At 37.1% G+C, this 24,426-nt stretch overlaps 3 protein-coding genes across 5 annotated transcripts in view; 1 reads left to right on the top strand and 2 right to left on the bottom strand.

Annotated features, from left to right (window-relative positions):
• Window positions 1-559: 559 nt before the first annotated feature.
• hmbsa (hydroxymethylbilane synthase a) lies at window positions 560-8,036 on the top strand. Of its 2 annotated transcripts, XM_079417040.1 has the most exons (15): window positions 560-769; window positions 1,344-1,528; window positions 1,614-1,667; window positions 2,451-2,523; window positions 2,845-2,894; window positions 3,048-3,103; window positions 3,505-3,582; window positions 4,310-4,387; window positions 4,625-4,700; window positions 4,889-5,002; window positions 5,311-5,349; window positions 5,990-6,109; window positions 6,266-6,319; window positions 6,456-6,539; window positions 7,053-8,036. In XM_079417040.1, the coding sequence occupies exons 2-15, from the start codon at window positions 1,502-1,504 to the stop codon at window positions 7,221-7,223; spliced, it is 1,074 nt and encodes a 357-aa protein (XP_079273166.1). In that variant the 5' UTR covers window positions 560-769; window positions 1,344-1,501; the 3' UTR covers window positions 7,224-8,036. The 2 variants fall into 2 exon arrangements, with proteins under 2 accessions (XP_079273166.1, XP_079273167.1); XM_079417041.1 differs by lacking the exon at window positions 1,344-1,528 and having other exon boundaries at window positions 565-769.
• h2ax (H2A.X variant histone) lies at window positions 8,025-8,724 on the bottom strand. Its single transcript, XM_079417042.1, has one exon. It carries the CDS (start codon window positions 8,639-8,641, stop codon window positions 8,213-8,215), a length of 429 nt encoding a protein of 142 aa, XP_079273168.1. The 5' UTR covers window positions 8,642-8,724; the 3' UTR covers window positions 8,025-8,212.
• Window positions 8,725-9,217: 493 nt separating this feature from the next.
• The window catches only part of c2cd2l (c2cd2 like), a 33,052-nt gene continuing 17,843 nt past the window's right edge, over window positions 9,218-24,426 (bottom strand). The window contains exons 3-15 of one of the 2 annotated variants that reach the window (XM_079417044.1): window positions 20,280-20,375; window positions 18,572-18,691; window positions 17,632-17,745; window positions 17,388-17,501; window positions 16,899-17,001; window positions 16,490-16,622; window positions 15,701-15,765; window positions 15,428-15,549; window positions 14,392-14,563; window positions 14,172-14,276; window positions 12,189-12,316; window positions 11,452-11,689; window positions 9,218-11,360 (exon numbers count right to left, since the gene is read on the bottom strand). In XM_079417044.1, the coding sequence (XP_079273170.1) occupies window positions 11,107-11,360; window positions 11,452-11,689; window positions 12,189-12,316; window positions 14,172-14,276; window positions 14,392-14,563; window positions 15,428-15,549; window positions 15,701-15,765; window positions 16,490-16,622; window positions 16,899-17,001; window positions 17,388-17,501; window positions 17,632-17,745; window positions 18,572-18,691; window positions 20,280-20,375 (1,764 nt within the window). In that variant the 3' untranslated portion in view covers window positions 9,218-11,106. Of the gene's footprint in view, window positions 11,361-11,451; window positions 11,690-12,188; window positions 12,320-14,171; window positions 14,277-14,391; window positions 14,564-15,427; window positions 15,550-15,700; window positions 15,766-16,489; window positions 16,623-16,898; window positions 17,002-17,387; window positions 17,502-17,631; window positions 17,746-18,571; window positions 18,692-20,279; window positions 20,376-24,426 lie in introns of both variants that reach the window. The other variant, XM_079417043.1, reaches the window with a different exon arrangement.

The following is a 24,426-nucleotide window of genomic DNA, read 5'->3' on the forward strand; positions in this document are numbered from 1 at the left end:
TTTTATGTTATACTATAATATGATTGACACAAAAAACTGTGGCCAGCAGGATCTCAGTTCATTGTGGGTTTTGTTCATAATTTTGTTTATTTGTCACTCTTGAATTTTTTTTTTTTTTGCCAAGTAATCATTAAAGTAGAGAAATTATAAAAATGTATTTTTCAATTTTCAATGAGATTCGGATTTACATTAAAGTTTTGACCACCTTTTACCCTCTTATCTTTTCCTCTGTAATGAAAAAATGATGTACATTCTAAATAAATACGTAATAATAATAATATATATATAACTTAAGTCATTAAATCCTTTTAATTACCCTAATGAACTTGTTTTTAACAACATATACATTTGTTTTAGCAGACGCTTTTATCCAAACGAGGGGAACAACAGGATGTTCATCTTAAAGAGAAGCGCTATCTATCTGTCTTGCATTAAACTGGTTTATCAATTTTATTTTAAGTCATTATAATTCATTTTAAAACAAAATGTGGAGACATCAGTGTCGTTGGGTTAAAGTATGCGCTGTGTGGCGCTGCATGACGAGCATGAACACACTCGCGGACCAGCGTGTTTTTGGCAGGCGGAAGTATCCCGTCTAGGTCACACAGAAATCGGGACACGAGTTTGAGGTAGCAAGTGGGAATTCTCGAAACCAACCATTCAACCAAAACAACTGTACAAATGAGTGAAAAATCTTGACGATACAGTTCGGGGAACAGATCGTCCCACTTTCACAGCGGAGATGTCTGGGAACGTCAGTATTTCTCAAGTAAGTGCAACAACTACATAACGCTACTGGCATATAGTGATATTTCATTGGCTCAGCGAACTGTCATTTTAAACGTTCTGTCTTCCCATTGGTGGATTGAAAGAGAAATAGGCGGGTGTTGAAACCATGTGGATCCAAGGAGCAAATACGGAATTGTGCAATTTTTAGGACTAAGTTATGTAAAAAAAAAAAAAAAAGGCGAATGTATTTGACATTTAAATTTTAGAAACGATACACTTTATTTTAGGGAGTCATAATTTAATGGACATTTTTGACGACAAGTGCACCGATGATGTAACAGCTATTGATTAAGCGTAATGAACTATATCTTAAACAAGATTTGTTTTCTAATTTTCTTCTGTGTAGTTCTTTTTAAGCATAAATGTTTCTTAATGCACAGGCCAAGCCTTTTAAAAAGAGAAATTGAGATTTCACATAATATAATAAAAAGCTCTATATAGCTTGTCTCTTCTGTCATACATGAATGTCCAAATAAACTAGAGCAGTGTTGTGAAACAACCGGTCAACATATATCAGACCCAAAACTACATGCATTGCATTTTTTGTTTATCAGCACTGCCCAGAAACACAGGGTGTGGGGAATGCAAGGACACTGTATAGAAGAAGAAAACCGCTCCACCAGTTGCTCATTCATTCAGTCATTCATTAGGCCTTGGACCTGACACATCTTCTTCTTCTGGAGCCTGAGCTGTAAAAGTATCTGCAAATAACATGGAAGGGCCATTCAATTATATTAGAGTGAGAGTTTGATAACCTGTTTTGCTATTTAGAAGAGTTGAGGTGAGCTTTATTATGAAACTTAGTGATATTCTCTCTCTTGCAGGAAGGAAATGGCAAAGTCAGACGAGTTATTCGCATGGGAACAAGGAAGAGCCAGGTAATGTTTCTTGAGGCATTCAGCTGTATTAATGTATTAATTCTTTCATCTTTCAATGAGAGTATTAACTTTAACACCGTATTTAATATTTAACATGTATTGTTCGATTAGTTTATAATGAACTATAACCAATTTGAAAACAACATTAACTGTGAACATTTTTAGATATAAAATGTATATATATATTTTAGTTTATATAGTACATTACCTGATAATCTGATAAGCAGTATATAAAGTAATTTTAGTTTCAATAAAATATGCATTTTTAATGACAGTGGTCTTGAGGAAATGTAGCTTTTTTCCATCACTTGGCTGGCTGAGGGTCTCACAGTCTGTACAGGCTGACGACCCTTGACATGGAACCATTATTTTAGGTTTTCCTTATTGCAAGCTCAAATGAAATGATAAATGGAGTCAGTTAAGTCAAAAATTGAGAAAGCATGCTGTTTAAATTGAATTAAGAGTATATAGAATTAGATTTTCTGCTCTAGGGAACCGTTATAAAGTGAGGGTAGATAACAAAATGGAAATGGGTGTGAAACCCGTGTGCTTTAATCAGATAGAAACTGCCCATCAGTGTTGCCATAATGATTGCTGGGAGTGACTGCTAGCATTTAATCATAAAAGTTAAGTTATAGAGAATCTTCAAAAGCACCTTATGACATAGACACTCTCAGAGTAAATTTATTCATGCTTTTGCATCATATATTGCACTGGAACTTTATGACATCGATTAAATTAAATTTTTGCATCTTCAATAATGAGATTGTGTGTGTCTCTCAGCTGGCTCGCATTCAAACAGACAGTGTGGCTGGCAGACTGAAAGAGCTTTATCCAGACGTTCTTCTAGAAATAGGTGAGGACATTCTGCCTGCTATAAATTGCATGAATTACCTCTACATGAATTGTATTGTATTTATTGTATCTTTTAATCAGATGCATAGATTTGTATCTGTATGAGTTGTCCCCACACACACTCACATGTTTTCTTGTCCTCATGCACTCACTGCTTGTCTAAGAACAGAGAGCGATTGTGTTCTGCTGAGAATGTGTAATCTATACAACCGCTTCACTGCTGAATCCTACTGTCTGTGTCAAAAGACATGAATGATGATGTCAGAGTAGGAGCCAGTGCACAACCATTCAGCCCTTAACGTTTTGTCTGCATGCTTTTCAGTTGCCATGTCTACAATTGGGGACAAAATCCTGGATACTGCATTATCAAAGGTAGAATTCCATCCTCAATTTCATGTGCCATTATGTCAGGTTTTGGTAGAAAGAAATGCCCTTGAACTTTTGTGTGCTGCCCAATATGTAAAAATCCATTATCGGCTATCAAATGTGTCAGATTTGCAATATTTTAAACCTGTATTTTCTTAGATTGGCGAAAAGAGCCTCTTTACCAAAGAGCTGGAGAATGCCCTCGAGAGAAATGAGTAAGTTTGATGATTTAAAACTGAGCTTCTGTTAGGAAATTGATGCTAAGTATGTTCTCATGTCAGCTTATATGAAGGTTCCCCACTCTAAACCCTCATTAGAAAACAAAAAAATGACTATTGTTCGATTGATTATGCTGTAAAATGCTTTAGATTGATTTTCAGTATTATTGATATGACATTGAATACCTCAGTCTTATTTTCTCTTGAACATTTTGCTTCAGTTTTGCTCATACACAGTAACTGTGAAGTCTCTGCATCAGAGGATGTGAAAGCAGTACTCTTAGACTTGATTCGACTTGTTGATGTGCTTTGTGAAATAAACATTGTAAAGCAATATTTTTCCTCTAGTGTGTGGGTTGGTGATTTTATTTATTTGATATGTGTTTATTCATCACTAGAGTGGATATTGTGGTGCACTCTCTTAAAGATTTACCTACCTCATTGCCCCCTGGATTCACTATTGGAGCCATTCTTCAGTAAGGACCACAACCTCAACATCTAACAAATATTTATTTTTTGTTTTCCAATTAATTATTAATTTAATTTAAATGAATCAATTGGCTTATGAATTTACACTACCAGTCAAAAGTTTTTGAATAATTTCTATATTTAAATGTTTTTGAAAGAAGTCTCTTATGCTCATCAAGGCTGCATTTATTTGCTGGAAAATACAGTGAAACTTATATTGTAATAATGTAAATTATAGGGATGTCCCGGTCAGGTTTTTTTGTGCTCCCGATCCAATCCAAGTATTGTAACATATTATAATAATGTAAAATTAATAACTGTTTTCTATTGTAATATATTTTATTAAAATGTATTTAATTCCTGAAATTTCAGCAGCATTACTAATTGAATAAATAAAAATTTAAAATCTATTGAAAATAGAAAAGTTACTTTAAATTGTAATATATATATATATATATATATATATATATATATATATATATATATATATATATATATAATAAATGCAAATAAATGATTATAAGAAACTTTTAAAAAAACTTAATCTAAACTTTTGACTGGTAGTGTAAATATCTGTTTAATTAATAGTCTTATTAATAGTCTTTTAATCTTATTTCATTTTAAAGTTAATTTAAGAATTGCGTATTTATGACTTTATTACTAAAGACACTGTAGTAGGTACTTTAAAAACCTGTTTGTGCTGTGATTGATTTGTTGTGTATTGTTTTTGTGAAGGAGGGAAAATCCCCATGATGCAGTGGTGCTTCATCCAAAGAATGCTGGACTTACTCTAGACAGCTTGACAGAGAAAAGGTGAGCTCTGTATTTTTTAACAATCTTGTCATGCCAAATAAAAGTGCCAGCATCTATCCTCCAGAATTTGATTGATGACCCAATAATGAAGGGAGATCAGTGGTTTTCATGGTGATGGAATTTCATTCAAAATCTACATTCTGCCATAGATGTCATGTTTTGACAGCTATATGCAGCTATGTAACCAAAGCTGTCAGAAACATTTTGAAACCTCTTTTTTTTTTTTTTTTTTTTCAGTGTGATTGGCACAAGTTCACTTCGCAGAGCAGCTCAGCTGAAGAAACGATTCCCTCAACTTGAGTTTGAAAATATTGTATCCTGCTCCTTTTGCGTCTGTGGATGTTTATATATTATTAATGGCAGGAGCTTTATCATTGATTTTGATGGACTGCCAAAGCAAGCACCTATTTCCTGGGTATTTGTTACACCAACCAGTTTCCCTATATTCTATATGGCATTTTAACGGTACTAGAGTCTTCCTCCTTGACCTTACTGCTATAGAGAGGGAACCTAAACACCCGTCTGAAGAAGCTGGATGAAAAGGACGACTATGCTGCCATTATTCTGGCCGCAGCAGGGCTTAAACGTATGGGCTGGGAAAGCCGAATCAGTCAGGTATGTTAAAGGTCACAATGTAGTTGCAGGTATTTTCTTAAATACAATGACATACTTCTGAGTAATGGATTTTCAGAAAAGAAAAAAAATAGAAAACGTTGATATGAAAAAAATATAAAAAGTTGATATCAATCATACTGGCCTCATAGCATGACCTCATATTCAGTTCTAACAAAAAATATATTTCATATGAGACGTGATATGTGTACTAACCACTATTCTGAATATGGAGGTCTCTGTTGACTACAGCAGTGTTTATAGATTTATTTATAATGCATATATTATAGTATCTGTTGTATAAATTGCAGATTCTGGGCCCTGAAGATTGCATGTATGCTGTTGGCCAGGTAAGTATGCAAACATGCACAACCATTCGTGAACTGTGAAACTGAATTTGGTTTTCATGCACTAGATTTAGTAGCAAATATTTTTCAATGTTTATACCCGTCATGCTATGTACTTATTGTATTGTTCATGTGAGAAAATAAGCACCTGCAGCTGCCAGCTCAACTGTTAGTGCACATTATAAACATTTAAGGAAACACCTGTGTAACAAAATATGTTAACGGTTGAAGCCATGAAAGTGCAGTTATTTGGTAATATGTTGCATGCAGGGTTTCTGCAGGTTTTATGATAGTTAATTTAAGACTTTTTTTTTTTTTTTTGACCAAGTAAAGATAATTTACGAAATACATCGAATGGCACAAAATATGTCAATATGGTCTCTAGTTTGAAAAAACAACTTCCATCTCCATTACTTTTTAATTTAACTAACTAACTAAATAGTTTAGGGCTTGAATTCCTCTGTGGAAGGGCAAACTAATACTTATTAAAACCTTTGTATGGCCCTGTACATGAACATAAAACATAATGCTTCATTTGTGATCTGACTGCTCTGTATGCGTACTCACTGTAACATTAACCTGCAGAAGTGTGTCCTAAGTAAATGTCAGTCTGTAAATCAACAGAAATGTGTCTTATGATCAGGGAGCACTGGCAGTGGAAGTCAGAGCACAAGATAAAGACATTCTGGAAATGGTGTCTGTCTTGCACCATCCAGACACAGTGCTGCGGTGCATCTCAGAGAGAGCTTTTCTCAAGCAGCTGGTGGGTTTCTTTATACACACACACACACACACACGTACGTACTCCGCTCTCATTGCGTGTGGTTCATATCAGTTTGACCTTATCCTGAGGGCATTCTATATAATCTAACAGTTTTATGGTTTTAATACTGCTCTTCATTTTTTTTTCTGCTTTCAGGAAGGAGGCTGCAGTGTGCCTGTAGCTGTTCATACAGAAGTGAAAGGGTCTATGGTAAAGAGACAAAATATAACTACATTTACATATACATTCAGTGGCATGTTATTACGCTAATTCACACAATGCAAATCTGAATAAGTGTTGTTGATGTTTGTATACATAGACTGAATGATCTTTTTTCTGGTTTCAGCTGTATTTGACTGGAGCAGTTTATAGTTTGGATGGAGCTGATTGCTTGAAGGACACTATGCAGACGGTTGTGGAAATTGACAAAGTAAGGGCTAAATATATATATATATATATATATATATATATATATATATATATATATATATATATATATATATATACTAAAGGTTGGGGTTAGTACGATTTTTTTTTTTAATCGGTAAGAATGCTTTAAATTGATCAGCGAGAGTAAAGTGTTTTTTGATCTTTCTATTCATCAAAGAATCATGGAAAAAATGTTTAATGTTTTCCACAAAAATACGAGGCAGCTTACTGTTTGCAACATTGCTGATGATGAGAAATCATCATATTAGAATGATTTCTGAAGGATCGGGTAACACTGAAAACTGGAGTAACGATGCTGAAAATTCAGCTCCTAAAATATATGAAAATTGTTATTTTAAAGTGTAATATTTAACAATTACTGTTTTACTGTATTTTTTTTTCATCAAAAAAATAAATAAAAAGCTTACCAACCCCAAACTCTTGAATGTCAAAGTATTTGCATTATCTATAATTTACAGTATTGTAACTTTTTATTCCAACTTGTTTCTATCAGGTGAGCGAGAGTGCACAGGACTGTGTACATGTTGGAGTCACTGCCAACAATGTATCATCATCAGCCCTTGAAGCTGCTGAGAAAATGGGAATGGATCTGGCAAATGCTCTCCTGAATAAGGGGGCCAAAGACATTCTCACAACAGCCAGGAAACTAAATGATGCTCGATAGCTGGCTTTTTACATTTTGTGCACTGGAGTATTAGACCTAGTTTTGGAACCTTTTACATGCTGTTAACTTGGGTAAACCGTACACTCAACTATATGCTCTATAGCCGAATCTCCAGAGCTTAAATACAACCTTGATTGGCTGTATAAATCTGTATGTAAGAACAACCAACAAATCACTTCGGATACTATACCTCAGTGCCTCAGTTTAACAATGAGGCAGCACCAATTTTTCTGGTTCATACACAAGACACCAACATTTCTACTTTTGTGACAACCGTCGTCTTCTCTCAGGCACAAACTCAGGAAGAATTCATGCTAATAGTCTTCCACTTCTAATGATGCCAGACCGCCGTATTCATTTATGAACCACTAGAAAATGAGAGGCTCAACACCTCTAAAATGGCTAACTTTTAAATCTGGCCATGGTTTTTAATGTAGAATTGAGTATATTTGATCTTTATATACCGCTCACAAAATATGGCATTTTTATTTAACAGCATATCTCCAGTTTTTAATATGATGCATTTTAGTAATGCTGAATATACAATCACAAGACATAGTTTAAGAATTAAAGAATGACATAGTTTATGCCAAGACATAATTTAAGAATTTGGGCGCCTTGTAAGATTTCTGACATGCAATTTAAAGAAAAATGTTATTAATAGTTTATATTTAGAACGTTATGTAGTTTTGATCCCACAATGTACCTTTTTAAGATGTGAACAAATTAACCAGCAAATTGTTTGACCAGTGTTGACTTCTGCAATATCAATATGAAAAGTTGATGTAATAAAAACATTGATACCACCGTTATTCACTTTTTCTTCCTTTCGATCACGTGGTGTAAAATTTATTCATAACACACACACACAAAAGCAAAAAGTATCAATACAGACTACCACAATTCAGACACATGGAATTTGCTTTTCTGAATAATTGGGTGGCCCTTAAAAGGGCCTTTGGGCGAGTTAACTCAGTTCAGTGTAGCTTTTAATACTCCTGTGACTGGGAAGAACCCTTCTTTCCCGATTTGCCGGCGCTGGGGACAGCTTGGCCAGTTTTCTTGGGCAGCAGCACGGCCTGGATGTTGGGGAGAACACCTCCCTGGGCGATGGTCACTCCACCGAGCAGTTTGTTCAGCTCTTCATCGTTACGGACAGCAAGCTGAAGATGGCGAGGAATGATACGGGTCTTCTTGTTGTCTCTTGCAGCGTTTCCCGCCAACTCGAGGATTTCAGCGGTGAGGTACTCAAGAACGGCAGCTAGGTAGACGGGAGCACCAGCACCTACCCTCTCAGCATAGTTGCCTTTACGCAGGAGCCGATGCACACGGCCGACGGGGAACTGCAGACCAGCGCGGGAGCTGCGAGTCTTAGCCTTGGCACGGGCTTTTCCTCCGGTTTTGCCTCTTCCAGACATGTTCTTCGAGAAACTTCTTTCCTCAGGTTGTAGAAGAAATCAGTGAGACGATGTGTGGGGTGCTGCAGTATTTAAGGACTGACTGAACTAAGGCTGTATGATCCCGCCCATCGTTATGATTGGATACGCGCAGTGAAGCGCGGCCCTGATTGGCTCTAAGAGCCAACCCTAGAGCGGATGTATTCTCCTATTGGCTTGAATTTGTAGTGCATAAACTAACGAACCAATCCGAGAGCATCTAAATGTTACTCTATTCTGATTGATCCGTACGATTCGTCTGTGATGCCATTGGTCTTTTCTTATGTCAATCAAATTTGGGCGTAAATTCAAACGAATTGAACACATTCCCTCTGAATTTTAACATAGTTTGGCGGACAATTGTAAGGAATTCTCTTGTTTGAGGTGGTATGTAAAATTTTATATATAATATATAGTTTGATTACTTAATCCACTGTGTTTAAGGAAATAAATCTGGGTGGTGGTTTAATCACAACACTTTTTCGCCACATATTCCCTTGGCCTTTTTCTCCTTTTCAAGTCATATAGTTAGAACATTTTAGAAGGAAAAAGGAAAATGAAGAGGATAAAAATAATTTATTCAGAATAAATTAAACATCAAATTAACCACAATAATATAAAGCTCCGAATACCTTCGAAGGTCCACTGCCTTCGTTTTAGATTGTTCACTTTTATCATAACATTCTGGACATATAACATTTTCAGGCTTTATGCTCCAGGAGTTACACTAAATATAGCAAACACGCCCATTGTCATTGATTCATGAACTGTGAGTCAACGTTCAATAGGTAATTTTTTTTTTTTTTCATTTTCAGTGTTTTCCTGTAGTAATTAGATTCTGTTAACTTGACAACCAGTTGTCCCCCCCCCCCAAATGCTGAAATATGCACCGATCATATGGGATGAGGAGGGATACAGCAAAAGAGATTCCTTAAAAGGATAGTTCACCAAAAATTAGATTTGTGTTCATTTACCCACTAAAGTTGTTTCAAACCTCTGACTTTCTGTCGTGCAATACAAAAAGAGATTTTAGATCTCTCTGGGTAAAGAGATTTGTACCACTGCATGATGCATCTATGATCCACAGAAAGTAAACCCGAGGTGAATAATGCTAGAATTTTGTGTGAACTACCTTTAACATGAATTACTAGTTTATGTGAAAAATATTAAAATGTTCTGCTCAATACTATCATAAAAGCCATCTATGGAATCACCAAGAATAAAATCGACTTGTGTTGAAGTAAAACACGTACGTATGCCCGCTCCTCTGGATAAGTTTATTGCAACTAAATGAATAAAAAAGAGAGGGAACGGGGTTGTATGTTACTGGGGTAACGCCTGTTTTGTTCAAGAAGCCATTTCTGAAAGAAAAAATTAGATAGATAAAATGATTAAACATATTTCATAGTAACGTTATCCCCTGAGGTTTGTTTTCACGCGGACCCTGAAAATAGCACTTTTCTCCGCTGCAGATTCAGATTGATGTAGCTCAATAGGTTGTACATTTAAAATAATTTGAGGAAAAATTTATAAATATACACAAATGTATTTTTTTCCTGTAGTGTATCCCTTTTGTCATATGAAGGGCTTATAATTTACAACCAAAACACGAACGTAAATTAGTGAGATATGCCTACAGTATTTCTGTTTTCTTAAAGAGAAACATCATTATAAAAAAATATTAAGCCACAACGAAAGTCAAACGTACCACTATTTGAAAACAGGGCATAATATCCCTTGATCTAAATGCTATAGCAACAGCAAAACGAGAATAAAGCTCACAGCATGTCTTAGCATATCACACTCTGGAAATACGAGTATCCTAATGAGGTCCTAATGAGCTCAGGAGAAATAAATCAGTGCTGATAACAGTAAATGATACACAAACATGATAAAAAAAAAAAAACACAGAAAAAGAGCTCCCAGCATTGTAAACAATCCGATTAAGATCCAAAGTGCAACTGATGAAATAAAATAAATAAGAAAAACAACACATAGCGACAGTGTTTGTGGCATGAATGGTCATTGCTCTATGCTGCCCCCTTGTGCTCAATAACCACATGACACCTGTCCATTTTGGGTTTCTCAGGTTTGTTCGCTCATGATCATCCATAAAAGCAGCCTTTTTACCCACTTGATCATTTTAATTAGGTAAGCGATGCATTCATAAATAGTCAAATCCTTTGATTTTGTTTTTTGGCGTTTTCCATCCTGAATAGCTTAATCGCAGATGAATGATGGTGTTCCAGTCAAAAAAGAAACACCGCCAAAACAGGGCTGGCTTCCTGGGTGCAATGTGGTCTGAAGTATTATGTTACCCCACTAGGTTATGGACAATCAGTATATAACATAAATAAGTTCTGGAGAAATTTGGAGCCAATTCCACACTCATTTAACTGGTGCCCGCACCGTGTCTCTCTTACTCATCCTTTCTCTCTATTTCCCCTTTATTTATCTGTAGTGCTGGACCCTCCATTGGCTGTGCTGGATTTGCCCTTTGTCTTGGACGAGCGGAACGAAAAGCGTTTGATGAGGCGACGAGAGAAGCTTCCAGACTTTTTACGGCTGGTGGAGGAGCAGGAGGCTGTGGAGGAGTCATTGTCCAGGTTTGAGACGTCCTCGTGGGACTGACTGAAACTAGGGTCTTTCTCTCTGTGTTTCCTGCGGAATAGTAGCTTGGTGCCACTGCGGAGGAATCCCACTAAAACAGAACATTCATGCACATAAATAAAAACCATAAAAAGACATTTTATGATGAATACATCAAAAATACATTCCAAAGAAGTTCACACCTTTGTGGTCTTTGAGGCTACGCGTTTCCAGTGCTCCTGTTGATCCCGTTTCTGACTCAACATCATCCACGGATGGTCGCTCGGAAACGTCAGATGGTGTAGTCTCGTCTGCTTCCTGATGTGCGGATGCTCCATGGTGGTTCGGGGCTCCGCTGGGAGAATGCGCCCCCTGTAGGGCTGCGTCCATTGCTGCAGCGTAGCCCACTGATAAGGCTGAGTCATCTTCAGTAATGGGAACCTGAGGGAAGGACAGAAAATTAGTTTTAACACAGTGTTCCTCATGTACATGTGCTGCAGGTACAGCTGAGGAAGACAACATGTTAGCTGTGTGTTTTGCAGAAGCGGCTCCGCTATCCGCTATTAATTTGAAACAGCAAACGGATCAGTATGTTCTGATGGTTTTTGAGATGTGATATGAGATGACTGAGCTTGTGATGACATTTAGATTTACAAACTTATAGATTACAATGTTTAAAAGGAAGTCAACATTAGGTAAATGTAATGTTTCTGTGTTGTAACAGCCTAACAGAGACAATTTCCCAACCAAAAAGTGTCCTTATGAATGTTACATCAACATTATGTAACGGAAAGAGATGACTAAACAAACAAATTACCCTGGGAAAGCTCTAAAGAGACTGTTCTCGTAATCGTTTCCCTAGACGCTTGCCTCACTGTAACCAAGATGTTTTTATGACAATGATTAGAAATGTCTGTTTACTTGATGTTCAGGCTCTGACCTTTGACACCCCAGATATGATGAGAGTGCTGCGTTTAGTAGGTGTCTTCTTGGGTACCTTACTGCCCGACTCGGTTAGCTGCCGAATGGCCGTTTCTGCTACAGGATCCAGCCCATTAGGGAGAGTGCCTTCTGGTTTGAAATAGCACACAAACACAACAGGATCACAAACCTTTTAGTTATTCATTCAAATTATACTGCAAAAAAGTCTATCTATCTATCTATCTATCTATCTATCTATCTATCTATCTATCTATCTATCTATCTATCTATCTATCTATCTATCTATCTATCTACATAAATAATATTATCTAAATAATATTTATAAAATGTATTTTAATATGAACAAAAATCTGTTTATAATAAATAATATATTTATATTTAATTAATGAATAATATTAACAAAAATATATTGTTAAAAATAACAATATACACAATGATATAAATAATTTATTATACATTTGTGGCACTAATTTTGTGAACGTATAACTTTAAATTTAGAACACATTTACACATTTCAATTATACATATTTCAATAATAAAAAGTTTTAAATTATTTAATTATAAATTATAAAGATTACGAAGACATAAATTACCATTTAAAAGTTTGGAGTCTGTTAGATTTATTCATGTTTTTGAAAGACGCCTCTTATGCTTACCAAGACTGCATTTATTTGATCAATAATACAGTAAAACAGTTAAAGGTGCAGTAGGAGATCTCAGAAAATGCTAACTTTAGCCTAATAGCACTGAAAGCGAACGTCCCACCCTCCCTGCAATCGCCGTCCAAAGCCACGCCCCCTGAACGCACCTATGCTCAAAGAGCAGAATACCAGAGACAACATTAAATTACTACAATTTATCAACGGTTCCCAATTACAATTACATTTTTTTCTTAGAAATACATCTGAAAAAACGCGGTCGTCTTATATCCAGGGTCTAGACTTTGACATGTCAATAATACACCCATAACAATAGGTGGCGCCAAATACGCGTAAAACTAGTGTGCCATGAAATACGTAAAGTAATGTGTGTTGTAAAGATCACGAGTGAAAACAAAACAAAAAGAAAAGCTTACAGCGGCATAAGTCGTGACTGTCATGTTAGCCTGATGGAACCAAACTTCCTCTGTAAGTGATTTTAAAACGTAAGACAGTACCCAGATTTGAAGACTACAATAAGATTTCCCTTCTACTGTTAATAAAATTTTGGTAAGCTACTATGAGATAGGATAGCCTAAATGTTATATAATTCAGATGGGCTACCTGTTGTTTTTATGGTATATCACAAAGTGCGCATTTTTAAATGTCATTGTTGGTACATTTTACCAGTATTTACCATACTTTCAAAACAAAAATTCCAATAGGAAAAAATATGCAATATAAAAATAATTTAAGAAAAAAGAGAGAAAAATAAAAACACAAAAACAAACAAGATTTGGTTTTCAAAAAGCCTTTTTCCAAAAGGTACATCTGGAAAAAGGGGGGTCGTCTTATATTCGGGTCAATACGGTACATTTAGTCCACCATAACTTAATGATTGCTATAGGGATGTGAAGAGACTTTCAACCAGCATAACAAAAAATGTTTCTGAAGACAATCACCTACTGCACCTTTAAATTGTGAAATGGTATTCAAATTAAAATAACTTACATAATAATTTTTTTTTTTAGATTTTAGAATTTATTCCTGTAATGGCAAAGCTGAATTTTCAACAGCCATTACTCCAGTCTTCAGTGTCCCATGATCCCTCAGAAATCGTTCTAAAATGCTTGTTTGGTGTTTATCAGTGTTGAAAACAGTTGTGCTGCATAATATTTTTGTAGGAACCATGATACATATGTTTTCAGGTTTCTTTGATTAATAAAAGTTCAAAGCACATCATTTGTTTGAAATAGAAATATTTGCTAACATTCTAAATGTTTTTACTCTTATTTTTAATCAATTTAATGCATCAAAAAAATAAATGTTAATGTGGATCTCACTGCTGGGGGTGGGACTGGCACTGGTGCTCTGCAAGCTGTTTGTGAGCACAGTGGGAGTCTGTTCAGTCACCTCCACCTTTGAGGGAGACCTAGACGGAGAGTCTCCTGCAGTTACAGAGGAAGAAATAGGATAGGGTGAAACCGGCCAGTCACTTCGATGATACTTGATGATGCAGACAGAATAGTATGCGTGTTCTCAGTGTTCCTGAGTGAGCTTTACCTAGTTTGCGGTCCAGTTTTAGTCGTGACTGGATGGTGGTTACTGTGGTGACTATGGTGCCATCAGGCATGATGGTCCGATCCACGTCCACTTTCTTTGACGGGGTGACCGAGGATCGCAGAGGAGTGGCATTCTGACATGCACGCAAATCACTGGAGTCCAAATACAACAGCTATGGAGGCAGAAACATAAGATCATTACATTAAACATAATTAATTTTTTTAGAGAAATTAGAATTATGGTTAGTACAGTCACTGATATCTTCCTAAATCATTTTGAGCTGACTTTGCTTATGTGTTCACAAACACAACTATTAATCAGAGCGTTTAAGTGTGTACCTGTAAGCACATGTGTGTAACAAGTACAGTGTGAACTGAAGTACTGGGTTAAATAAAGAAATAATTCAGTTATCGAGTTAATCAGAGATAAGGTGAGCATTCAATTCACAATGCAGACCACTGTAATAAGATATGTTTTCTATTAAATAATTCACATTGACATTTAGAAGGGACTTATCAGAGTGTCTGGAAAGTGAACTCAATGTGGGCAGAAGCCTTAAACGTTCTGACTGCCATGTTAACATAGAAATCATGCCATCCATATGCATACTTTATATATGGGAATTATCTATCATTTGGGGTAAATATATTTTTTCAAAATATATTACTTTTATTTAGCAAAGACACATTGATCAAGAGTGAAAGTAAAGGCATTTATCATGAATATAAATATATAGAATGATTTCTGAAGAATCATGTGACACTGAAGACTGGAGTAATGGCTGGTAAAAAATCAGCTGTGCCATCACATGAATAAATTACATTTTAAAATATATTACATAGAAAATATTTATTTTAAATTGCAATAATATTTCACAATATTACTGTTTTACTGTATTTTTTTATCAAATAGATGCAACTATGGTGAGCATAAAACACTTCTTACAAACAGATTGAACAGTCTTACCAACCCCAAAATTTTGAACGTTGGTGTACATGAAATATAAAACCTGAATTCTACTTTATGCTGTCCTTACTTCTAATGTTACAACTGCAGTTGGAGCCAGACCGTGACCTGGTGCGATGGACAGTTTATGATGTCCATTAGGAATTCTTTTAGAGAGATCCAGTTGTAAGGAAGCACAACCAGGCAGAAACTCTGTTAAACAGGAAAAAGACAACAAATTAATCAACAGACAGACAGAATGGAGAATATCGGTCTGTAATCATTCACCAGATCATCTGAAATCAATACATTTCTTATAGTGCGGGATGAACTATTAAATGATAGGCACCGAAAAGTGACTTACGTTCTCCTTTGCTGTTCTTCTCCACAAGTCTTACTTTGAGTTCTTTGGTTTCTGGTCCTACTTCCCTAATTGATAAAAACAGACTTTGATATATCATATAAAATGCACACACAGAAAACTTTAATTTTGTAATACTGAACATTGGAGATGAAGTGACATTTTGTATTGTTAAAAGACTGAATCGACAGTTGAAACTGGTTTTAGGTTATAAAACTCTTGTATACTATCTGTATTATGGTGGACTAAATATTCCCGTTGGACCCACAGCAGCAATCTGTATACTGGCTATGAGAATTAAATGGGCCATTCTGGTAATTGGCATCACAGGAAGTAGTGATGTGTTGGGAATGGCTGTAATTAAATGTGCTAAACAGCTCTTTGTTTCTATGAGAGTTGGCTGCTGCATATATTCACAGAGCCATTGGTGGAGCCGCTCACAGCTTCACACCTTCATTCATGACAGAAGGGCTGCCATTATAAACGGACTTTGATGAAAACACTCCATTGTGTCAAACTGAAGTGGTGAAATTGACCTTTAAATGGAAGGTGTTCGAAAATCCCACTGGATTATCAATCTAGTCCAGCAGCACAGAGTAAAATTACTTGGATGAACAAAAAGGACCCTGTCTAATAGAATGTGACATTATAAGAAACATTTCCTTGTAACCTTTCCTAGGAGTCAGACATGTCAACACCTCACTCGGAATGTTTCAACCCACTCCATTCATTTAGTTTCAGTCTTTATGTTGATCTATATCTGCTTTAATGATAGCAGAATAGTGTGTTTACAGTTTGAAGTCGTCATTCCAGTGCAGAGCTGCTCCAGGACAGGGGGAAGGAGTACGGAAGCCGGTTCTCCATTCAATGGAAGGAGTGTCCAGACTCAGCACACAACAAAGCTCTCCTACATGAGTCTGACATCCTGGAAAAGTAATTAACATAACCTGCATCATAAACTGCTCACATCCAGAGTTTCTGAGTTAACATAAAATAATTCAAAAACTTTAAAAATATTACCCACTGCAAAATGTAATAACTCTTGTTATGTAAGTAAAGTGGCCTAAAATACATCCAAAATGAATATGAAACCAGAAACAGTAAATTAGCCATTCAGGCATATCAGTAGCTGATTGTGTAATTATGTAGGCACATTTTTAATTCTAACACAAAGATGTTAAGAATCATGATAATTTTGTACCTTTTTTGACATTGGTTGCTTTGAGTTGGTGCACCAAAATGCGCCTGACAGGTGTGCTCTGAGATGGAGAGTTCAGACCACCGATCTGCTTCTCCCTGGGAAACTATAACAATAGAGAATGTACATGTTTTATAACACGAAAGTCATGTTTTGAGTTTTCCTTTCTCATTGTTGTTGACTTTAATTACATGTCTTGTATGTTTAGTACAGATACGTTGCATGTCATACGTCAAATACTCTCAACCAAAATATACAGTATCCACATAGATCTGTCACAAAGGGTTTCTGCAGGATTTTTTAAGGTAAATGTATTTTCTGATTTATCTGATTTAAGACCTTTCTAAGGCCTTAATTTGAATTCAGATGTACAAGACCTTTTAGGGCCAGCAGAAACCTTGGTCATAGTATTTCAAACGGTTGCCACACTGACCCATTACAAGGTCATAAACCCCTATTGTGTGATATAGCAATCGATACTGGTATTTTTACCGCAGGGCTTGATACACAGGCTCTCAGGTTGAGGATCATGGCAGGGTGTGTTGTGTACAGTGTGTCCTCCACCAGTGCCGCAATCATTTCACTGTCCACCTCCACGTCAGAGCCCTAAAGATAAAAACAAACAAATATTTCAGTTTATATGCATAATTGCAAAAGTAGTTTCTTTTTATACCATTTACAATTTTGTAATACGTCACAAACTGAAAGGCCTACTTGACCAAAACTACTCCCTTACCTCTTTATGGACTCTTTGACATGGTGTTACGATTAAAGAGAGATGAGGTTGCTTGGAAAAAGTCCAGGACACAAGGAGACCCTCTTCCTCCACTTCCTCAAGACAGACCTGCAACTACAGAAGCCCATACAGAATATTTTAACTTCTATTTCACGCTGAATTTGCAAAAGTAATATATTCATCAATGGCTGCTCCATTTTTTACCACCTAGAGATGAAACATTAAACTATGGTACTGCCAAAGTCCCTTTAAGACAAGTCATGTCACTCGGCGTCCATCTTTGAAACGCCTCTCAGGCATGAAAGTGCAGCTCCTATCTCTTTGAATGGGGAAACAACAAATTCTCCAAAATTGTTCACTAAGCTTATGATTAAATTTCATATTTCAAATCACCAAAGAAATCTGACAATAACTGTGTCATAAATGTTGTTTCTTTTGCGGAAATAGTGTTTTAATAAGCTTATTTTTCAGCCTAGATCAACCAGTGCGCATGCGCAGTCCTAAGCACACGTCTCAGAATGTGGACTGTTTCTATAGCAACCAGGACTTCTAACAGCAGGTGCAGTGATGCGCTGACTTTACCGAATAGCGATTGGCTCTTTCATTCAGAAGGCGGGGCTTCCTGCGATTGAGCGGCCATGTTGAGTGTTGCATTTTTCCCCATTCAAAACTATACGAGTGACACGTCTTGGGTTTTCTGCAGTCTTTGGTATTGCGCATCAATTGGTGTCATTTGTTTGAGATGAGTATCGCATGCAATATTCATGGCCACTAAACCTCACAATCTACATTAAGCTATTGAGATGGAAAACAATTGGCAAAGTGAGAGGCTCATTCAAGAGAGCAGTGGCAGGAGACGTCAGATTAATGAAAGTTGAGTGTGCAGCTATGCAGACTGATGCAAACTCGCAGATGCAAATCCATTTCATTTGTATTTTACCTGGGCCTGCATGGGCTTCATTGTGATCTGGTAGGTATCCATGGAAACGGCTGCAGGTGACTGCTGAGTGACAGTCACAGGGAATGTTACCATGCCGACTGAACAATTGCACTGCAGGACCTGGAAGAGGTTGAGGGTATGATTGACAAATAATGACTGAGTTGGACACAACATGGTATCTTAAAAACAGACTAAATATATACTGAATGCATTTCGATAAGATGGACACATTAGCCCTGAAGAGTTTAAAACATATTGATCCAAAAAATATTAAGAGCACGCACTCATAATGTCTGAGCTGATCTACTAAAGTGGTTGGATGAAGATTATGCCTAAAAATGAACCAAAAAATAGCTTTTCAGGTGCGCGTTTCTCTTAATGCATATGTAATTTACCTCCATACGCATGCAAATATTAAGGCCGTTGTCAATGCAAATATATTAAATATGCCTGAAAATCATTTTGGATATGATAACTGCATGTGCAAATGAATACTACTGCAAGGATGTGTGCATTATTACTGCTCTTATTCAGAGAATATGAAGATAACTCTCAAAAAATTGTATTACTGTAATTACTCACAATTATATGTAAAACACAAAATTATAATTAAATCATATTTAGTTCTTAATTCACACCATATGACAATTCATATAACATACATGAAGACATACATTTTTTTTCCCACATATACTGTTCAAAAAATTTGGGGTTGTGAGATTTATTTACATCTTTGAAAATAGTCTCAAAGCTGTATTCCCCAGTAAAAAAGTAATACATTTAAAATACATTTATTTCATACTAAGAATAGTTCAAATCTATTAACATATTTACTTACATATCGCTTGAGAATTACTGATATATAAAATATAATTAAACTTTATTTGGAGTACTAGTGCACAATGCACATTTCTTGATATTAAGCCTAAAATGTGTTTCAGTGTCACTATTGATGAGGATTGTATGATCTTTGAATAATATCAGTCTTTAAATGCAAGACACTTAAAATGTGCCTAAAGTATACTTGCAATAGTCCCACTTTAACACATTCAAATATACTTCAGTATAACTTTAGTTGAACTTAAGCACTACTTCCGCACAATTAAAGTGCATTAAGTATAACATTAGTTGTTCCAATTTACCGGACTTTAAGTATACCAGTTAAGTGTACTAAAAGTACATTTACATTTAGTCATTTTAAAGTACAATTGCAGGGTATTTTTATTAAGTACATAAATATGTAAATGTATTTCTAGTATACTTTGCATGAAATACATTTTAGTATATTTATTTTTCACTAGGGTTTATGCGATCAAAAATACAGTAAAAACAGTAATATTGTATTATTACAATCAAAATAACTCTTTTCTATATTTTAACATGTAATTGTTGTGATGGCAAAGCACATTTTTTTACTCTAGTTACAATTTTTTTTTTTACTCCAGCATTACTCCAGTCTTCAGTGTCACGTGATCTTTTAGAAATCATTTGTATATTTCTTATCATTATCAATGCTGAAAACAATTGTGTTGCTTGACATTTTTGTGTAAACTGATATATTTTCTTTAGGATTTAGTTCAAAAGAACAGCATCTTTTGTAACGTCTTCCTTTTTTTGCTTGGATATTTGCACATTTATTTTTTGTTAGATTGCACAAACAAATCAGTAACCTTTATTTGGTGTCTTCTTAGTGTCTTTGACTGCTTACCATGCTGCGTACTGATTGGTCAGTGCAAGTCACACGGTCAATGGATGCAGAAGTTGGGAACTGAAAACTGTCATCAAAGGTGATCTGAATGGAGCTCTGAGAAGAAATGGAGATTGTCAGTTAGTTCATCTGCACATAAATCAGGGAAGAAAAGGCAGTTCTGGGTGCAATCACTCTTCAGATATGTAAATGTCTATTTGCATGTTTATATCAAGCAGCTAGATGATAATGCATCTGTAAATCCACAGCCTCAAAACAGAAATCCAGCCACCTAGGGATAAAGTAGCATGATAAACAGGCAAAGGAAGCACTACAATATCATCTGCTTTACTTTCCCCGCAATCCATCTCTTGCAATTATCTAAAGTGCAACTGCAGGAAAGAAAGACAGAAAAAAATGCCACTTTTAATTAAGAAATGCCATAAATCAATAAGCAGTAAAAGTGAATGAAAATATAAAACACTCATTCCAGCTGATCTGAAAAGGAAACCGGTTCCTCTATATTTTAACTTCTTAAAGCTTTTGCTCACGTTTGGGCAATTATGTACTAATTACAGAGATTAATAAAAACAACATTCATTCACACACACACACACACACACACACACACACACACACACACACATATATATATATATATATATATACCTAAGCACGCGCATTCACAACTATCTCTAGCCAAAAACATTGGTCAGAGAATAGCATACTCAGGATATGACATCATTCTGTCCAGGCGAACATGGCTGACTGCCATGACGACAAGCTGCCAATGTACCTATTTGAGCCAGACTTCCACAGTTCACAAATGGAGATCAAGCAACAAACATTGCACGCCAGGACTCCAGGTAGAAACACACTAATCTAATCTAAGCTTGTAAAACACCCAAATAAAGATCATGATGAGAGCAACGGCCTCTGATCACACTAAAAGAAAACCTCTGCAAGTGACAGGATATTGCAGCAGGGCAGAAACCTTGGCCAAGTGTGATTGGCAAAAGAGAAGTGTGGTAATGGAAATGACTGAGCATAACCACAACACTGTGCGGAGAACACTGACTTATGCTGCTCCGACTGTTGCAGTCACTGATGGACATAATAAGGGAAACTATTGCTGAAACTTTCTTCTTAAATGATTTCATGTACTGTGAGACAAGATGAGGGTGTTTAAATAATTATGTTTTTCATCATCACAACTGACATGACTGATGCTCTGACTAGAAGATGCCATAATGAATCTGTCACATCAAAAGAATATATAATTGAGGCTGAAGATGACTGATGCATGAGAGAAACGTCACCCAGAATCTGAAGTAAGCAGATATAATGCTTATACTCTACAATCACCATAAAATCACATCTTGGAGTACCACTTAAACACCATAAAATCACATCTTCAAAATCATATGTAATTGCCCTTCAGATAATATGACTTGGCCATGGTATTGCCATTGTATTTTTTATAAGGTATAGTCAATTCATTTTTATTTAATTTGGAGAATTAACCACAGTAAAATAAATAAATAAATACAGAGAATTTTTGTAATTTTTAATGAAGAGTTCCACGTCAGTATTGTATTTAAAATCATTTTGTGGTGGAAATGAAGGTGCCAGACATTTTAAACATCTTTGGAAGGCAACTTTTATAGTTAACATTTCATGTATCCTAAAAATACACATATAATATTTAATTCACTACTTTTTACATAATTTGACAATATTATTTCTAAATTTAAAAAAGCACATTGTCATTGTTTTTACAGCAGTAATTGGTGTAAAAATTTAAATCAATAATTTTTGCTCAGTAAATAATGAAAATTTGTGATTAGGTACATTTTTTAAATTTATTTATTAAAATTTATATGATGGATTTTCATAGTTATGATATGGATTTGGGACAAAGGTAAAACAACTATACATAAACAGAATGTTAAAAGCAATTTAAAAAAATAAAGACTGAAGGCGTGGGTAAAAGTTTTGAAGGCAGTTTAAAGGTGCCCTCTATTTAAAAAGGAAAAAAACACTCATGGAACACATGGAAAGTAAAAACATAAAATACTGGAAGGTTTAGCTTTCAATTCATGATTTTGTCCGACAACATACCAAACTCTTGGTATGTAACAGTTGTGTAACGTCTCGGTTATGTATGTAACCCTCGTTCCCTGAAGGAGGGAACGGAGACGTCACGTCGGATGATCGACAAAATTGGGATCTCGCCAGAGAGAACAATCCACTTTGAGTGTAACTAAATGAGCCAATGGACATTGCCACTGATCACAGCATGAGTATAAGAGGCAGCAGGTGCACCGCATTAATTCATGCTTTCGCTGAGGAGCAGAGCCGGTGACGCGGCAGCTCAGTGGTGGTACAGCGACTGTGGCGACGGGACGTCTCCGTTCCCTCCTTCAGGGAACGACGGTTACATACGCAACCGAGATGTTCCCTTTCACTCGGTCACTCCGAGTCACGTCGGATGACCGATGAAATTGGGATCCCTACCAAAGCGCCACAGGAGCTGCCTCTTCCAGTGCCCTGTGTAGGCCTCCTAGCCTCACACCAGATTTCAAGAATTCATTGCTGAAAGGCCTGGAGCCAGATGCTCCGCCACGTCTGGACGCCGGAGTGCTGGAGGACTCGACAGGGTTTGCCTGGTTAAGGAACTCTCTGGAGAAATAGGCGTAAGAACGCCGCAAGCTGACTCCGAGCCTCTCAGTGCCACTACCCGTTTGAGGTGAGAACACACAGGCTATAAAACCTAGCGAACATGTTGGGAGTTGCCCAACCCGCAGCTCTACAGATGTCTGCTAGCGAGGCACCACGAGCCAGCACCCAGGACGATGCAACACCCCTAGTGGAGTGAGCACACAGCCTGAGCAGGCAGGGCACACCTTGTGCTTCATAGGCCAAGGTGATAGCATCCACTATCCAGTGGGCAATCCTCTGCTTGGAGACAGCCTTCCCCTTCTGCTGTCCTCCGTAACAGACAAAGAGATGTTCTGAGGTCCTAAAGCTCTGAGTGACAGACTGAAAGGGAGCTACTTGTCTCTAGACCATTAATGTGAAGGTACATTCTCATTGGGGCAAACCTCTTGAGTTAAAGGGTCACAATCCTTCAATGCTAAACAAACAAGAACTACATACTCACAGAGAGTAAAGACAAATGTATATCTCAGAGTAAGATTTTAAGGACCTCAGAGCTTTGAAATTATGAGGATAATTGACTTAGGTTTTCTCTCTCTCTTTGAAGCTCAGCCAATGGGATAAGAGGACGTGTTTGACTGGGTAGCATTTACTAGCTCAGCCCCTGAGAGGAGGAAGAGAAAACACAAATCCCCTACCGTACTGGCCCCCACCCTCTTGATCGAGGCCAACGCAGTCAGGAGTAGGGTTTTCATAGAGAGAAACTTCAACTCGACTGACTCCAAAGGCTCAAAGGGGGCAGCTTGTAGGGCTCTTAGCACCAATGCCAAATCCCAAGAGGGTAGGGAGGGAGGCCTAGGAGGATTTAACCTCCTGGCCCCCCTAAGACATCTGACAACCAGATTGTGCTTCCCCACCGACCTCCCCTCTATGGGGTCGTGAATACCACAGCATGCCTGGATACCTGCTCCAGGGGCACTCCTGCCCGAAGGAACGAGGGATCTGACCATGGGCTGTAGGTTTTGTGGCAGGCCGGTGTAATCTGAACCCGGTGAGTACCACGTTTCCACGTCCACCTCGGGATTCGGCCATGGAGCCATTGCTGAAGCGGTCTCATATGGAGCAGACCGAGCGGAACTATGGCCGCAGCTGCAGCCATATGCCCCAGGAGCTTCTGAAAGAGTTTCAGAGGAACTGCCGTCCTGCCTGATAAAGTCTTGAGGCAGTTCAGCACCGACTGAGCACGTTCCCGGGTGAGGCGTGCTGTCTGGTTGACCGAATCCAACTCTATGCAGAGAAAAGAGATCCTCTGCGTTGGCACGAGTTCGCTCTTTTCCCAGTTGACCCGAAGGCCTGTGTGTGCACAACTGCTCGCGAGACTGTGCAAGTATGAGCCAGTCGTCAAGCTAGTTGAGGATGCGCACACCCCGTTCTCTCAGGGGAACAAGGGCCGCCTCCGCGACTTTGGTGAAGACGCGAGGTGACAGGGACAGCCCGAAGGGCAGGACCT

This window comes from Barbus barbus (assembly GCF_936440315.1).
Source record: "Barbus barbus genome assembly, chromosome: 5".
Classification (NCBI taxonomy): Eukaryota; Metazoa; Chordata; class Actinopteri; order Cypriniformes; family Cyprinidae; genus Barbus; species Barbus barbus.

Coding starts and splice junctions, on each gene's coding strand:
- hmbsa (XM_079417040.1), top strand. CDS start 1,502: ATGGAAGGGCCATTCAATTATATTAGA. Junction 1,668..2,450: donor TGGGAACAAGGAAGAGCCAG/GTAATGTTTCTT, acceptor TGTGTCTCTCAG/CTGGCTCGCATTCAAACAGA. Junction 4,388..4,624: donor GACAGCTTGACAGAGAAAAG/GTGAGCTCTGTA, acceptor TTTTTTTTTCAG/TGTGATTGGCACAAGTTCAC.
- h2ax (XM_079417042.1), bottom strand. CDS start 8,641: ATGTCTGGAAGAGGCAAAACCGGAGGAAAAGCCCGTGCCAAGGCTAAG.